Source organism: Stomoxys calcitrans, chromosome 2 (genome assembly GCF_963082655.1).
Source record: "Stomoxys calcitrans chromosome 2, idStoCalc2.1, whole genome shotgun sequence".
In the NCBI taxonomy this organism is placed as follows: Eukaryota; Metazoa; Arthropoda; class Insecta; order Diptera; family Muscidae; genus Stomoxys; species Stomoxys calcitrans.
The window spans coordinates 154,929,796-154,948,416 of NC_081553.1; the positions used below are offsets into that span (position 1 = coordinate 154,929,796).

At 37.8% G+C, this 18,621-nt stretch overlaps 1 protein-coding gene across 1 annotated transcript in view; it reads left to right on the top strand.

The window, feature by feature from the left end:
* LOC106088358 (uncharacterized) overlaps positions 1-18,621 on the top strand; it is a 53,866-nt gene that overhangs the window by 24,594 nt on the left and 10,651 nt on the right. The window contains exons 2-4 of the mRNA XM_013253835.2: positions 8,647-8,782; positions 8,854-9,007; positions 9,067-9,250. Of these exons, the coding sequence (XP_013109289.1) occupies positions 8,647-8,782; positions 8,854-9,007; positions 9,067-9,250 (474 nt within the window). The remainder of the gene's footprint in view (positions 1-8,646; positions 8,783-8,853; positions 9,008-9,066; positions 9,251-18,621) is intronic.

An 18,621-nucleotide genomic window follows, 5' to 3' on the forward strand; every position in this document is an offset into this window, starting at 1 on the left:
TCAATTGGCTCAAGAAGTCAAGATCCAAGATCGGTTTATATGACAGCTATACCAGGTTTTGAACCGATTTGAATCATACTTAGCACAGTTGTTGAAAGTAATACCAAAACACTACGTGCAAAATTTCAGTTAAATCAGACGAGAATTGCGCCCTCTAGAGGCTCAAGAAGTCAAGACCCCAGATCGGTTTATATGGCAGCTATATCAAAACATGGACCGATGTAAACCATACTTTGTTGGAAGTGATACCAAAAAATTACGTTCAAAATTTCAATAAAATCGGATAAGAATTGAGCCTTCTAGAGGCTCAAGAAGTCAAGATCCAAGATCGGTTTATATGACAGCTATACTAGATTATGAACCGATTTAAACCATTAATGGATATCATAACAAAACACATCGTGCAAAATTTCATTCCAATCGGATAAGAATTGCGCACTCTAGAGGCTCAAGAAGTCAAGACCCAAGATCGGTTTATATGGCAGCTATATCAAAACATGGACCGATATGGCCCTTTTACAATACCAACCGACCTACGCTAATAACAAGTATTTGTGCAAAATTTCAAGCGGCTAGCCTTACTCCTTCGGAAGTTAGCGTGCTTTCGACAGACAGACAGACGGACGGACATGGCTAGATCGACATAAAATGTCGCGACGATCAAGAATATATATACTTTATGGGGTCTCAGACGAATATTTCGAGTAATTACAAACAAAATGACGAAATTAGTGTACCCCCCATCCTATGGTGGAGGGTATAAAAAGCAATGGTGGGGAGTAACCAAGATTTGGCCCAGCCGAACTAAGCGCCATTTTACTTGCTTGGTATTTATTAGTATTGGTTTATGCTCGTAAAATTGAGAAATGTCTTTGTGTTATGGTGTTAAACAAGTGCCAGTAATAACTTTTCAAATTAAAATGAAAAAAACACATGCATTGGGAAAACCTCAGCTAATAAAAGACATGGTTGTTGAGCGTGGTTAATGTGGTTATTTGTATCATAGGGGCGTTTTCGCAATAAATTAGGTACAAGTACAACATACCAACGCACGGTCCTTGAAGCCATCACACCTAATATGGCTGATGAGTAATTGTAACCAAATTACGAAACGCGTCCCATAACGGTTGGTGTGTGTGTTGCGGTCTGTGGCTTTCCCTTTCCACTTGCAAAGCTCAGCTCCTCTCGAAAGAGAAACAAACAAAAATTTTAATATTAGTTTAAAGGAAAATTAGGCTATTATATGTTTGTAAATACAAATTTTCATTAAAATTTTGGTTATAGAAAAAAATTCATTGACATATTTTTGTAAAAAAAATTTCGTTGAAATTTTACTTTTGGAAAAAATTCTTTGAAATTTTGTTTTTAGAAAAAATGTTATAGAAAATTTAATTTTGTAAAAAAAATAATTAAAACTTTGTTTTTAAAACCAATTTTTTAAGAGTGTCTTTACAAACATTTTTATTGAAATGTTTGCTTTAGAAAAGATTGATCAAAATTTAATCTTTAGAAACATTTTCTTGATATTTTGTCATTAGATTTTTTTATAAGGGCGTAAGACTATAATTTCCTATTAATGTGCACGAAACTCTGTATGGATTGTTTTGTTATCCATTTGGAAGCCTCAGCTAAATTTCAATTAAAATTGGTTCAGATTCCGATTGAATGAATAATATGTTTTTCATCTTACATCACATGACCATGACATTTAAAAGTGACAATACAGTACGCTGCATAACAAGCATTTTTCTCCATATAAAAGAAACGATAAAATCCGCTTATAGGGTAAATAAAACAAGCCAAAAGGGTTTTATTTATGAGGAAGAAAGTCCTGTTGTTTAGCATAAAAAAGTTTGTTTGGCAATTATTAATTTTTTTTTGGCATACTTTCACTTTAGTATAAATACCAACTTTCTTATTACGTTTGTATAATTTTTGGTCTAAGATACAATGAAATATATATTTTTGATCGCCATGGCATTTTAAGTCAATGAAGTACGTCTGAGTACGGCTTTAGCCCCTCCAAACCTTAAAGAGATACAATATGTCAAGAAAGTGTTTTTGCAATAGCAGGAATTATTATTTTTCTCCAATATTAAGTATGTTGGTTCAAACTTGAACTTGAAACTTCGATATATAGCAAGCAGCACTGAATTCGTTACTTATATTTTCTTTTTCGAGGTTACTGTTTATTATTTAGAGCGCACAACAAGCTGATTTCTGGCCATAGTGGCATGAGGCAGATTTATATCCGCACGCTCTTTTCAACCTAACCTAATGATATGGTAGGCCACCGTGGCGCAGAGGTTAGCATGTTCGCATATGACGCCGAACGCCTGGGTTCAAATCCCTGTATGAATATCAGAAAAAAATTTTCTGCGATGGTTATTCCCTTACTAATGCTGGCTACATTTGCAAGGTATCCTGCAATGTTAAAACTTCTCTACCAAGTGGTTGCGCTATGCGGCACACTGTTCGGACTCGGCATAAAAATGAGCTCAAAGTTTAATCGGACAGCACACATTGTCATGAGAGAAGTATCCTCCATTCCCAAATGGAATGATTATGGCAAATTCAATATTTAAATATTTTGAAAGTTAAAAATATGTTTTTTTTTTATACATTCTGCACATTATTTATATACATCAACAAATCCCAATAGCAAAAACAAAAACGTTCCTCATGTGTGTGGGTCCAGAAAGAGTTTTACATTTTATTTGTCAATCCTTTTCCGCCATAAATTTGAGGAACGGCAAATGCTGGTATACATTTTCGAAGCGATCAAACAGGGAATGTCGTAGTTTCTTTTGATACTCAAATAGAGCTTTTAAGTAGCAATAACAAAGATTTTTGATGCATGGAGGAAAAAAGGGGGTTCCCTTTCTTGACATGTTTTAGTTATCCAGACTAACATTTTACAATTAAAAAAACCAAAAACCTTTAAGCGCTCATCCCTGCCAAACGTCTGAGCGTATATTTAGGAGAAAATTAGATAAAAATCCCAAATTTCATCAAGACTATGATATGATGTTGTGTAATGACGCCAAATTAATTCGAAAGAGTGCGGCGTACTATGGCGGAAATAGAAAAAAACGGCCAAAATTAAACAATTTTGATGTTTCATATATCAAAATTATGCTTATGAAATTGCATTAAGCACATATAGAGCTCTCTTATTCCAAAATATAAACAATATATAGTGACGGTAAATTCGGAGGCCACCGTAGCGCAGAGGTTAGCATGTCCGCCTATGACTCTCGAATCCTGGCGAGACCATCAGAAAAAATTTTAAGCGTTGGTTTTCCCCTCCTAATGCTGGCAACATTTGTGAGGTACTATGCCCTGTAAAACTTCTCTCCAAAGAGGTGTCGCACTGGGGCACGCCGTTCGGACACGGCTATAAAAAGCAGGCCCCTTATCATTGAGCTTAAACTTGAATCGGACTGCACTCATTCATATGTGAGAAGTTTGCCACTGTTCCTTAGTGGAATGTTCATGGGCAAAATTTGCAATTTGCAAATTTGGTTTATGACCAAAATTGAACATGAAAATTACCCAAATTTTTTTATACAAAACTTTAAAAATTCTTAAAATTTTATGTCCCTATACACTAATTAAAATAAATAAAATTTTAACCAACATTTAAGTTATATGCATATCTTCAGCAAAGTTCCTTTTAGCACTATGCAAAAGGAATTTGTGCACTTTTTGCGTTTTGGTCGCTATAGCCACTTTTTTGATTTAACAACTTCAGAAATATGTCCTTCCGTCTTTAAATAAAATCGCTATAACATGAAAGTGGAGAAAGGTATCCGCTTGAAAATTTGCACAGACTCGTTTTGATGGAGCAGATTATTGAAATTTTTGTATGAGACGTATAAGTATGCCTCCCTTTTAAGCCTATGTTGTAATTTCACTTCTTGATCCATAAAACTCCAAACTTTCATTAGAAATTGCTAAAATTAAACATTTAATGCAAAATGATGACTTCCAAAACGTAAAACAAATAGTAGCTATCAAAATTACGTGTAGTGCGAGGAAAAAGACTTTCACGAGGTAAATATTGTAAAGATTTTCCAAAAAATGCCTATACAATTAGTATATAAATGTATATAAGGTAACACGTGTACGAGGGTTGACTTTTATATTTCGGCATTGGACAAACATTGTGTTGCAATCTGCCAACTGGCAGCTCCATCGTAAAACTTGTCATTTTTCTAGCTATGCGTACTCAGAACGTTTTGACATACGAGCGCTATTTGTGTTGTTTACATTAACTTGAAAGATTCATCTCCCCCAAAAAATGGAAATAAATCGTAAACATTTTCGTATTATTACTTTTTGCAACTTTCGACGTGAATGAACTCAACAACAGTGGATCGATGAACTTAATTAAATTTTTTGCGATGAAGCTCCATCAAGGACCAGTGTTTACCGATAGTATGGTGAATTCAACCGAGGTCGTAGTTCACTCCAAGACGAATTTCATGAAGGTAGTCCAAAGTCAGTTATTGTTCCAAAAATCAATGATTCAGTGCGCCAACTGAGATTCCAAGATCGTCATATGACCCATCGTGAGATTGAGACAATCTTAGGCATTGGTGGGACCGGCGTACATTCAATATTGTATGAACATCAAAAAAATTTTTCACAATTTTTCAATCGCTCAAAAAAGGCGTCGTTTGGTCGAAAGAAATGCTCCAAAAATACGAAACAACTGCATTTTTGAGCACTCAAAACATCAATTTGATAAGTCATTCGCCGTATAGTCTCAACTTGGCACCGAATGAATCCTTTTTATTCCCATACGCACAAAATAAAAAGGTGGGGTCAACGTTTTTCGACACCTGAAGGAGCGATTGATGCGTTCAGAATGAATGTTTCGGAGATACCTCAATCAGAGGGGCGAAAGCGTGCTAAGTTCGGCCGGGCCGAATCTTATATACCCTCCACCATGGATCGCATTTGTCGAGTTGTTTTCCCGGCATCTCTTCTTAGGCTAAAAAGGATATAAGAAAAGAGTTGCTCTGCTATTAAAACGATATCCAGATATGGTCCGGTTCGGACCACAATTAAATTATATGTTGGAGACCTGTGTAAAATTTCAGCCAATTCGTATAAGAATTGCGCCCATTGGGGCTCACGAAATAAAATAGAGAGAACGATTTATATGGGATCTGTATCGGGCTATAGACCGATTCAGAACATAATAAACACGTTTGTTGATGGTCATGAGAGGATCCGTCGTACAAAATTTCAGGCATATCGGATAATAATTGCGACCTCTAGGGGTCAAGAAGTCAAGATCCCAGATCGGTTTATATGGCAGCTATATCAGGTTATGAACCGATTCGAACCTTATTTGACACAGTTGTTGAAAGTAAAAATAAAATACGTCATGCAAAATTTCAGCCAAATCGGATAGGAATTGCGCCCTCTAGAAGTTCAAGAAGTCAAGACCCAAGATCGGTTTATATGGCAGCTATATCAGGTTATGAACCGATTTGAACCTTATTTGACACAGTTGTTTTAAGTAAAAATAAAATACGTCATGCAAAATTTCAGCCAAATCGGATAGGAATTGCGCCCTCTAGAAGCTCAAGAAGTCAAATCCCCAGATCTGTTTATATGACAGCTATATCAGGTTATGGACCGATTTCAGCCATACTTGGCACAGTTGTTGGATATCATGACGAAATACTTCGTGCAAAAACTCATTCAAATCGGATAAGAATTGTGCCCTCTAGAGGCTCAAGAAGTCAAGACCCAAGATCGGTTTATATGGCAGCTATATCAGGTTATGGACCGATTTGAACCATACTTGGCACAGTTTTTGGATATAATAACAAAACGCGTCGTGCAAAATTTCATTTCAATCGGATAAGAATTGCGCATTCTAGAGGCTCAAGAAGTCAAGACCCAAGATCGGTTTATATGGCAGCTATATCAAAACATGAACCGATATGGCCCATTTACAATACCAACCGACCTACACTAATAAGAGGTATTTGTGCAAAATTTCAAGCGGCTAGCTTTACTCCTTCGGAAGTTAGCGTGCTTTCGACAGACAGACGGACGGACGGACGGACGGACGGACATGGCTAGATCGACATAAAATGTCGCGACGATCAAGTATATATATACTTTATGGGGTCTCAGAAGAATATTTCAAGTAGTTACAAACAGAATGACGAAATTAGTATACCCCCCATCTTATGGTGGAGGGTATAAAAATAATAAGACGATTTTCGATGATTTATATTTGTTTTTGTGTTGTTCAATCCCTAAATACAAAAGGCAACCCTCGTATGAGGCAGGTATACCTAAATCTGTACCAATTGCAACAAAATTTTGTATGTGTTGTTGGAGGTGCAAAAAACTTCTAACTAGCAGTTTCGTGAATTTTGAATTCTGAACCGATTTCAACAAATTCAGCACGCATAGTGATAAGTGCCAATTAAAGTTAAAATTGTTCGTACATATATGGGAAACAATTTCTATAAAATTCATCGTACATATTGTGAATCTTAAGAAAATAGTATTTGCCACATTTCGTGAAGATTGGTTGACAGTTGTACACAACAGAGCAATTTTAGTCCAAATCGTAGGACATATACATGGAAGCTAATATCTCTCTATATAATGCACAAAAAACCTTATATTTTTGACTTCATTTTGATCATCTCGAAGAGATCTTTCGTTACAAAATTATGCAATTTGGTCTTGTACGTCAAAAGTTATAATTCCTATATTTAATTTTTTTTTTAAGTAAGCAACTCTATAAATCACGAATTGTTGCCAAATTGTAAAACGTCTACTATTGAAGCAATTGCTGTGGGAATCGACTTAAACAGTAGACGAACCATCTGGATATTGCCCTCTGATACTCTGACTAATAATGCTTCTGACATTTTTATATTTGGAGACTTGAACGGATGTTGAGCGTTCAAGTCAACAAGGCGGGTAAACTTCTCAAATAACAAGGCAAATTATTTGCAATCATACTATTATATTATTTACTCGTATGATCATTCGCGTTATGGACAAATTTCGAACTTTGTTTTCTCTTCTTCGGTGGATACTGCCCTATCAAATTCAGGTTTAGAGATTTCACCACTAAGAACTCATCGGGACTGACTTAACTCTGACCATGTTCCTTTCCTCACGAAGGCGAAAAATGTTCGTCATATTAGTCTGGCATCCTTTATACTGAATACTCCTGAGAGGTTGATAGAATCATAGCTTAGGGCAAAGATTGCCTGTCTCAGCGGCAGCATACATATGGTTAGGACAAATCCACTGAAACAGCTCTTCACATAAATGATGTACAGGAAGAAGAGACTATTGAACATCTGCTGTGTGTGTCCCGCATTGACAGTCAGAAGCTGTTCCACTTTAGGTTCTCATTTTTTTTGAGAACTTTTCTGATTAGGCTATCTGGATGGTTCAATGGTAGGAACTGGAAGCCATCGTCCTTGTCATGTTCCTCTGGCATCACGATGGACGAAAATGTCTAAGTGTCTGAAAACGTCTAAGTCTGATGATAGACTGCCACTTATGAGGCTACAAACCAAAGTCAATAAAAGATCACTGTGTACAGGTATTTGCTTCATTTACGCCTCATACAATTTCCGTATCTGTATATATAAATAATCATACCATACACCACCACTGTGGTACTGGGTATTATAAATTTGTGTATTTGTTTGCAAAGCTAAGAAGAAGGCGAGGCAGTCCCATTGATAAGTATACCGATCGGCTTAGAATCACTTCCTGATTCGGTTTAGCTATGTCTGTCCATGTATTCTTGTAATCAAAGTAAAGGTCGCATTTGTTGTCCGACTGTCATGAAATTTTGCAGAAGTCTATTTTTTGGTCCAGGGACGAACGGATCAGATTTAAGTAGGCCTTCCATATATATCTTCCATCCAAGGTGGCCTTTGTATGCCGTAGTCGACACAACTATGGCCCGATCTTTATAAAAATTTGAATAACATTTCATCCCACATACATTCTTCACCCGATATGGCCTTGTAAGTCTTTAGTAGCCACAATTTTGGTCCGATCTTTACAAAATTTATTGCATGAGATGTTTTATGTTGACCTCGCAATACGTTAGCAAAATTTCATTGAAAACTGATCACATATTTCATTCGATATGGCTTTTGAAGGTCGAAGTCGCTACAGCTATGGTCTGATTTTTACAAAAACTACCTTGGAGTTTTGTACAACAACTTTTCCTATGACCTTCAACATACATGCCGAATGTAGTCTGAATTGATCAATAAACTGTTATGGCTCTCATTTAGACCGATCTCCCGATATTACTTCTTGTGCGCCCATAGGTCAAAATACTTATCAGAGTTGGTTGACATTTTGCACAATGACTTCTACTATGGTCTCCAACATTCAAGCCAGGTATGGTCCGAATCGGCCCAAAACTTGATATGGCCCCAATAACATGACAAATTTTTATCCATTATTCTTTGTTTGCCTAAAACTTGACAAATGCGATCCATGGTGGAGGGTATATAAGATTCGGCCCGGCCGAACTTAGTACGCTTTTGCTTGTTTTATCAATATGATTTTAAATTGAACCTCTATAACTTAATATTTTGTCTGCGTAAAATTAATTTTCTTATTTAGGCCTTACAACGAAAAGAGCGAATGGAATCCAACACCATACAGGGATAATAACACTCAGGAGTTTGAAAAGGATAGTACGTCCACCAAGGATCGATTGCAGAGATTGGGATATACCACCGGCTATGGCACAATCAACGTAAGACTTTAAGACATGATTTAAAAAAGAGATTTAATTTCATAAAATGTGTTCCCTAACAACTTAAATAGACGTACCCGGGTGGAACTGGACTTGCTGCATACAACCCCATTAAACTAGATCTTGGAGGTGTTGTGCTAGGAACCTTGGTGGGTATCGGCGCAATTATCATAATACCTAAAATTTTGAATGCTTTTCATGGAGGGTATGGCAGTTATGGAAGAAGTAAGCGACGCTAAAAAATTTGTTAACATATAATTGTTTTAATAATGTATACACTTTAGGCGAGAATGATTTATCGCCGGTATCAAATTTTATTAATAGGATTGACGATATTCTTGGGCAAAACAACATTGATTCTACGAGCTGCATGCAACGTGCCGTTTGTAGTTATATTCGTTCTACGGAGCATAATATGATGACTGAATTGCCAGATAAAATGGACGAGTTCATGCATATCTTAGCGGAGTAAGTTTTGCTTTTTTCATTGATTTAAATTTTAAACTATATTCACAGTTTTGAGGAAAAACATCTGCATATACAGCTTTAAGATTGTGCGTAAATAGTGTTGCTGTTACTATAGCATTGTTTTTGCAATTACAGCAAAATTCTTGTAACTTTAGAAAAGCAATCCAATTGCTGAGAAGTCTCCTGGTTGTTAAAAACATCAACTGGTTCCCAATTTCAAAATATCCATACGAATTAATACAAAAATATCAGCCGCTAAATTCACCTATTATGGAATATTAGCGCAATTCATTGTGCATACATATATGATATCTATTAGCATGCCGGTGGTCCGCTTCGCTACCCCCGTTTTTGATACTCCCTTTTTAGTGTATATATATATATATATATAAGCGGGCCCGCGTCTGGTAGTATACTTCTTCTTTTCTTTTACTTAATATGGAACAAAATTTTCCTTGGAATATTTATTTTCAACAATTAAAGAGCCTTTAGTGAAATACCATGCTACGAAAATAGCATATCGCTTGACTAACAGTTTAACAATATAAGTGCCTTTATCTGAATCCCATATGATCTCTATTGGTTTAAGAATTTAAGTTTGGATGTAAGATGTACTCCATTCTTAAAATACTTTATTTCAGCCCGATATTCTCATGATGTCTGGTTTAGGGGTGCTTTCGGGGGTGAGGTGGTCCCCCAGACACTTGGCCCTGAAAAATTTCAGTATCGTGTTCTCGTTCAAATACCATTTATTTAAACCCCATATTGCCATTGGTTTAGGGGTGTTTGCACGATGAGGCGTCCCCCAACACTTTTTCTAATCTCAAATACCTTGCATATGAGCCTCATATTGTCATGGTCGCCCTAATACATGGGCCTACATTTGGATATCAAATTCGTTTTATATTTATTTGAGCCCCATATTGCTATGGTCAGTACAAAATTGCTGTTGCTGTTGCTGCTGGTATTTTGGGAAAGGGGTAGACCCCCAGAAAATTGGTCCGAAAGTGGGTATAAATTTTTTACTCTACTCCTCAATACCTTTTATTTGAGCCCCACATTGACATGGTCGGCAAATATTTCCGGTTTAAGGGTGTTTTGGGGATTGGGTTGGTCTCCCAAACACTAAGCCTGGAAAATACATCAGCAACGTGTTCTATTCTCATATATCTACACATCATTTATTTAACCAAATTTTGTGGTCTACTCCCAAATTTCCATTGTCGGCAAACTTGACGGGCTTGGTGGGGTGTTTTGGCAGATGGGCGGCCACTCAGTGAGTTGGCATTCGAAATATATATCGGATTAGTGTTCTACTTTAAAAACCCTCTAATTTGAGCCTCATATTGCAATAGTCAGCAAATACTTAATTTTTGGGTGTGGTGTGGCCCCATAGACACTTTTCCCGAATATTGATATCAGATTCGTGCTTTACTCCCCAAGACCATTCATTTGAGCCCCATATTGCTATGGTCGTAAATTTGTACACTTTGGGGGATGTTTTTGGGAAGAGGCGGCCCCCCAAACACTTGGTCCCATACTTGAATATCAGATTCGAATTCTACACTAAAATACCTTTTATTTAAGCCCATATTCCCATAGTCAGTAAATAAGTCCTGTTTTCGGGGTGTTTTGTGAAAGGGGTGGACCCCCGGTAACGTGGTCCCACATTTGGAAATCAGATTCGTATTCCACTCGCAAATACCTTTCATTTGAGTCCCATATTGCCATGGTCGGTAAATATGTCCGATTTAGGGATGTTTTGGGGCTTGAGCTGGTCCCCCTAACACTTGGTCCGACAATTGGATATCAGATACGTTTTCTTATCCTAAATACCTTTCAATTGAGTCCCATATTGTCGTAAATGGTCTAAATATATGTTTGGTTGGTTTTAGGGTGGGGCAGCCCCCCTTGGTACCCCATCCGAAATTTGGAAACCAAATTTTTATTTTTAGGGTACTATATAAGAGCACACAAAATTTCGTTTAAATCGCGCTACCCATCTCAGAGATCTGGCGTTTCTGAAAATTAGGGTAAGGGGGGAGGGTCTGCCCCCCACGGGTCATTTTGCACCATTTGTGAAAATTTAAAGAAAATCAGATCAGCCGTTTCTGAGTCTATAAGGAACACACAAACATACAAACAAATCTACAAACAAACACAAATTGATTTTTATATATAAGATAGTGCACAATTTCTGCCTAATTGGATTAAAATTGCACCTTCTTGGATCTCCATAAGTACAATCGGGAGATCGGTTTATATGGGAGCTATATGAGGTTATGGATCGATTCACACCATGCTTGGCATAGTCATTGGAGGTTGTAGGTGAAGACCCTTAGGGACTCAAGAAGTCAAATCGATGGATCTGTTTATATGGGGGCTATATCCAAATCTGAACTGATATGGCCAATATACTATCACCAATGGCTTACACCAATAAGAAGTATCTTTTTAAAGTTTCAAGTGGCTAGCTTTGTTCGTTCGATCTCAATCGTGATTTCGGCAGACAGACGGGAAGATGGAATGACGTTGCTAGATCGACTTAGAATATCAAGACGATCAAGAATACATACACTTTAAAGGGTCGCAGATCAATATTTCAAGGTGTTGCAAACAGAATGACTTCATTACTATTGTATTAGCCCCATTTTACGGTGGTATGTATAATAAAAAACTTTTAAAAAATAAAATTTTTTGCAACTTTCACAAAATCCAAAAATACAAAAAAAAAATTAAACAAATTTTTGTTTATTAAATTTTTTGTATCCTAATCGGCACAAGTTTTGAGGCGCTAGATCGTTCATTTCGTCCACAGCGCGGTGGATACCTATCCACAATTTGATGATTTGCGATAACAGCCCAGAAGGTATTGCTTGAATAGCATATAAAGTTATATCTTCCCACGGATAAGATGTTTGTCTCCAGATGGAGGTGGTCCACGTGAGAACTGAGGAGGCAGCCCGTAGCAGTTCGAAGAGCGGCATTCTGACAGAAATGAATATTATCCCACTGCATGTCACATAGCTCACACTGACGATGAATATCTTACCACAAGACTGTCCCATTGCTATGTACGTGGTCAATAAGGTTTCTTCGTCATCACTCCAAGTGCTGCCGACATGTGACTTGAGGACTTTGTTTCTACTTTTGACTTTATTTTAAATTGATATGCCATGCGAGGTGAATGTGTAAGAGCTTTCAAATGTGACACCAAGTATTTTGGGATACTTGATGGTCGACATCGTTGCTCCATTTATTTTATTTGTAGTAAAAATGTGACTGAAGATTTGATGGCAGATATCTTCAGATCTCTTGGAGCGAAATAATCGCAAATGTCAACAATGGATGTGGGGCCTGATGCCATGATCGTACAATTGTACGCATATGATACGATTTCTTTGCCGTCTGGGGGGGTGTAATAAAAGATAGGTAGAGGGTAACTAGGGCCGGAAAAATCACCCCTCCTTGGGGAACTCCCAGTTCGATACACGGCGTTTCGACTTCTTGTCCCCAAATTCCTCCAATGACTGGTGACCACACAGATAATTCGAAAACCTATGTTTTAGGCCTGGCTGAAGGGACGTGTCGTAGATGTCCTCAAATAGTTTGGCATGGCTGATCATGTCGAATGCTTTCGTTCGGGATCACTCTGCCCATCTTACAGACATCGGTTACTATAAGAGTGTTCAAAGACAGGTTGAGCACAGTCGTAAGCTATTCGAATCCTGGTACGTTCAGTTCTTAGCAGCTTCGTCCACTGCAAATTGCGCCGTCTCTCCATCGGATCGGATCCGCTTATGTTCGTTGGCTAACCTGTTTATTTCCAGATTCAGCTCGTTGATTCTGGGGTTTGTGGGATCAGTGCAACGAATCCTATCACACTCGTCTTCGAGTACCACTGCCTGCGCCGGGGAATTGGGCCGCACTTGGGGTATTCGACCGGCTGGTATAAAGCGAGCGGTTGCTGTGTTAATGATGCCTCGGAATTTTCTCTCGACAACTAGATCATTCGAGGGGGGTGTCAGTTCACTGAAGAGGCGATTGGTGTACTCTCTGAAGCCAGCCCAATCGGACTTCTATAGAGTGATAAACGTCCGGCGCTCAAAGGTTATTAAGTCGGGTGGTCGGTCGATGATGAGAATTATGGGGAGGTGGTCTGATCCCATAGAAATTGCGGTTTGCCAGGATACGTCAATGAAAAGATCAGGGGTTCAATAAAAATGTCTGGCGAGCTGCTGCAACTCCTCGGTATTGAAGAGGGGGCATCCTCATTCACCGTGCAAAACGTAGAGCTTTCAATCTGATCTGCCTTACCTTTGCCCCGCTGGTATTTACATAGGGGAGAATTTCACGAAACGTGATGGAAATTTCAGTTCCTTAAAACCAGGCGATTATGGCCAAATAGTAGCGCACTTAAGTCGGGCTTGTAGGCTTGGCCATTAACTGGGTCACAACTAACAACCGCCGGTATGTACGCGTTGTATAGCTCTTTTCCGGCACTACCGGACCTGACAGCTATCCCCGTACACTCCAAGTTGGGGTCACTAGCGCCAGACGCAGGCGAGATGCACGCCAAAAAAGAAAACGTTTGGGAAATTTTTACAACAAACAAAATACTTTTATCACTAAGTAAATATTCGCACTATTGCATATTACTGTGTACGTAGAAGAGGAGATTATCCCAAGCAGACCCATAGGCCCATAGGTCAGAATATTGAGCAGCTCGGACGAGTGCGAAGGAAAGTGTACATTTTTAAAGTTTCGGTACAAAAAGGCTGGTATGTCCGACGGCAAAAATCGTTGGAGCTAAACATATATGGCTGCCAGATGCAAGAAGTCACAACATGAATTTCAAAGGCACATACATTGTTTAATAAAATTTAGGCGATAAAGAATATCCATCACAAAGTACGTATTCAAATTTGCGAAAAACCCATACAAAACCATAATGGAGTTGTGCGAAAATGGAGTTGATATAATTGTTGAACATAACACCGAAATAAATCCAAATATACTTTGAAAGAGTTCGACTTACCAACTCAGATCTGTTTATAATTCGTAAAAATTGGAGTTTGAATTATGTTACAACATTAAATTGAACTTGACATCCATTTCAATATACACAATCCATTTTAAACATTTGACTTAGAATTAATTTACAAAAAAAGAAACACTAGTTGAAAGGTATTGTCGTGGTAAAAAACATTATGTTTGTCACAAATTCTTGCAAGAATTTGTGGCAAAAAACATGTACTTTTATTGTAAACAAAGCCCAAAATTTTTCAGAAAGGAACTTTACCTATTTATTTGTTTGTGGATTTATTGTCTACACTACAAGATAATAATCCTATAATTTGAGAGTAGATTTTTTGTTATATAATACATCTGACTATGAGTAGGTTAGTAATATATAAACTAGGTTACAATAAATAAAAAGTGGAACAAAATAGTGTTTAAAAAAGTGTTAAAAGAAACAGACGTGTGTAATTGTAAATTTAACAAAGGCACAGATAAATTTATAATTTTTAAAAATTTTAAAACAAAATTTTAAGAAATGAAATAGTTAAAAATTGAAATACCCGTCTTTTAAATGTAATAGTGTTGCTGATGCATTGAGTATCGTGTGGTATATTATTCCAAAGAAGTATTCTTCCTCTATCAGATTGGGCAAATCTCGATAATTTCCTTTAGATCAAACGAATTTGTTTTTTTGCGTGTAGGTTCATACCGCACGGAATGGTGTATCATGAATGTCAATCCCCCACCTCCGGAGGCCACCGTAGCGCAGAGGTTAGCATGTCCGCCTATGACGTTGAACGCCTGGGTTCAAATCTTGGCGAGACCATCAGAAAAAATTTTCAACGTTGGTTTTCCCCTCCTAATGCTTGCAACATTTGTGAGGTACTATGCCATGTAAAACTTCCCTCCAAAGAGGTGTCGCGCTGCGGCACGCCGTTCGGACTTGGCTATAAAAGGGAGGCCCCTTATCATTGAGCTTAAACTTGAATCGGACTGAACTCATTGATATGTGAGGACTTTGCCCCTGTTCCTTAGTGGAATTTTCGAGGGTAAAATTTGCAATTTGCAATCCCCCACCTCCACTCTTTATGCGATCCTTGCGTAGCTCATTCTATCCGTGAGAACTGCGCAGGCTGAAGGTGTGGGTCAGTTTTGTCTCCTGAATCGCTGCAACCTATACGACCTTCCGACTAATAAAATCTACTATCTCGTCGATCTTGACTCGGAGACCAATTCAATTACAAGAAAGATACACTTTCCGCCAATATTGGGGATCCGGAGCGGGTGCCTATTTTCTATTTCGCTCCAGGAAAAATGGTTCAGCTCCGGCAATTTTTTTTGGCTCCGCTATTTTTCACAGCTTCATAGGGCAAGAGATATACATATTATTTCTGCCCTTACGATCAACATCAAGCAATAATCAATTCCGATTATATATTCTTAATAGCCGTCTTTATAGGACTATATATTTATGAAGCCAACACATTAAACGATCTCCCGAATTTCATTTTTTAACCTCCAGAGGGTGCGATTCTCTTCCAATTTCGCTATATTTTTTTTGCAATCTGCGTCTTTTATGGCCTTCAAAACTATTGTTAAGTATAGTCCCAATCGGTCCATAACCGTATATTGCTCCCATAATAACCGATCTCCCTATTGTACTTTTTGAGCCTCTTAAGGGCGCAATTCTTATCGGATTTGGTTGAAATTGTGCATAATTTCACCTACGACCTTCAAGATTTTTTCAAAGTATGGTGTGAACCAGTCTATTACCTGATAAACACACATATACACATAGAGAGCGTTCTTCTTATTCGATATTGCATAATGTTTTCTCCTATAACATCCAACATATATGCAAAGTATGGTCTGAATCCGTCTCTAAACCGATATTGCTTTCATATAAAAACGGATCATCCGGTTTTACTTCCTAAGCATGTACTGGAAGCAAATCCTAACCAAATTAAAAAAAAAAAAATCAATCAAGTTTGTTGCTTGATCCTTTCTAGTTTCTGCCTATAAAGAGAAACCGTGCAATGCACTTGACAAATGCGAACAATGGCATATTTGGAATTCGGATAAAAATCCAATATCGAGCAAATATTTGGCATGGATGTCAAAGACCTCTCGGCTCCAAGTTTCAGCGAAATTGGTTAATGAATGCGCTTTTTATGAGCTTAAGACCCTAAATCGACAGATCGGCCTATATGGCAGCTATATCTAACTAAAGTCGCATGCGGATCATACTCGGTCCGTTTATCGAGAAACCTGGTGCAACTCACTTTTTCACATTTCATCGAAATCGGGTAATAAATGCGACTCTTATGGCCTATGACCCAATACCCGGAAATCGGTCTATATGCCAGTTATACTTGAGTATAGTCCGATCATAATCGTATTTGCCATGGATGTCAAGCGATCTAATACTGTTCCGAATTTCAATAGATCTGGTAAAAAATAGGGCTTTTGTAGGTTTATGACCCAAAATCGCTATATCGGTCTATTTGGCTGCTATATCCAAGTATAGTACGATCTGAACCACAACTCACGGTTCCAAATTTAATCGAAATCGGGTTATAATTGCGCATGTTATGGCCTTAAGACCCTTTACCGGGAGACTGTCTATATTGCAGCTTTACTTTAATATACTCCAAGCGAGACCATATTTGGCAAGAAAAACCCAGCAAAATAGGATAATAAATGAGGATGTTTTGAGCTCTAGACCCTTAATCGGTCTCTAATGCAGCTATATCCAAATATGGTCCGATTTAGCCCTATGAACGTAGCCTGTGAATAGATAAAATACGAATCTGTACCAAATTTCAGCTTAATATCAATATTTTTGAAGGCTGTAGCATGATTACAATAGACGGACGCATGGATAGACACTAAGGTGATGACTTTCTTACAACCTCATATCCCTGTATCATATATAGATGAGTTTTTATTTAAAATTAAATAAAATTTAACATATGTGGTGATTCGATAATAGAAAAACCTCACGCACAAAATGATTTAGAAATTTTTATTTCAGCATTTTGGGCAATTTTTTAAAGTTACTATAAGCAGTTATATAATTGAACACAAGCTTAAGAGCCACACATATGTATCATTACATAGGACCATCAAACACACAAGGACGCAAGATATTGACGTTGTCATCGGAGAGGATGAATCTTAGTGGGAGGTTGTCCTTGTTGAGGCAGGATTTGTAAAAGTCTTGCATACACCCAGCCAAATTTGTTATTCAAACTACTAATTTTCAGCAAACATTTTCTATGAGTGTAACTTTGGTCGCACGCTCACAGCACTGGTTGTTTCGGGCAATGTTGATTGGAGATTCATCTTTTTTCGAGTGGTTCTACAAGCATTAGAAAGCTTTTGGGTAGTCATTCAGAGCTGCAGATAGTTCTTAAAAATTTTCAGTGCGGAACAATTGACTACTCAACCAATAATTAGCCCATGAGTAAGAAATTAATGAACAGATTTTGGGCAACCTGTTCCGGGCATCAGAATAAAGGCAGGATGAGCTATAATGGCAAGACTGCTTAAACTTTTCAAATGGGATGTCACTCCTCTCACTGAAGTGACGTCTCTCCTGCACCCTGTTTCCTTAATCTCAGTTGGTCATAATTGTTGTTCAAATCATGCTCAAAAAAGTACTCGATTTGGTGATTCAGTTGGCGTATAGAACTTATCGTCAATGACATGACAACTCATTGAACATTTGCTGCAGTCGAACTACAACGCCTGCCTTTTTGTTTGTATTCACGCTTGTTGAATCCGTAAGAATCATCACAATTGATACTCATAGGTTGAACTAACACATTCTGGAGTCCCTCTTCGATTCTGCTTTCTAGAAGTTTCCCGTTTCTTGTGGATTCCTGACTGATATGGGGTTGGGATTTCAACGCCCTCAGGGGAAAGCTGAAGGCACACCGTTGCTGCCCAGTTGCTGTTTCATTGAATTTTCCGTTACATCTCTATAGAAATGGTGATCCATTTTGTTTTGAGTATTCTTACTTTAAGGGCCCCCAGCATACCATGAAAAAGCTCCCCATACCCATTATGTTGTCTCCATTAGGACTTATGGCCTCTAAAATATTCTGAAGGTTATGTTTCTTGTTCAATTTGCATAGTTAAAAAATACATGCGACGGCCTCTAAACAATCAACTTGGCTCTCAGTATACTTTAAAGGCTATAAATCCTGATGCACGCAACATAATGGATTTCGGGTGTTTTTTCATGGTATGGTGCGATTTCTAGTAAGAATACTCAAGGAATAGATCACCATTTCTAAAGAGATGTAACGGACAATGCAGTGAAAGAATTTTTAGTTCACATCATG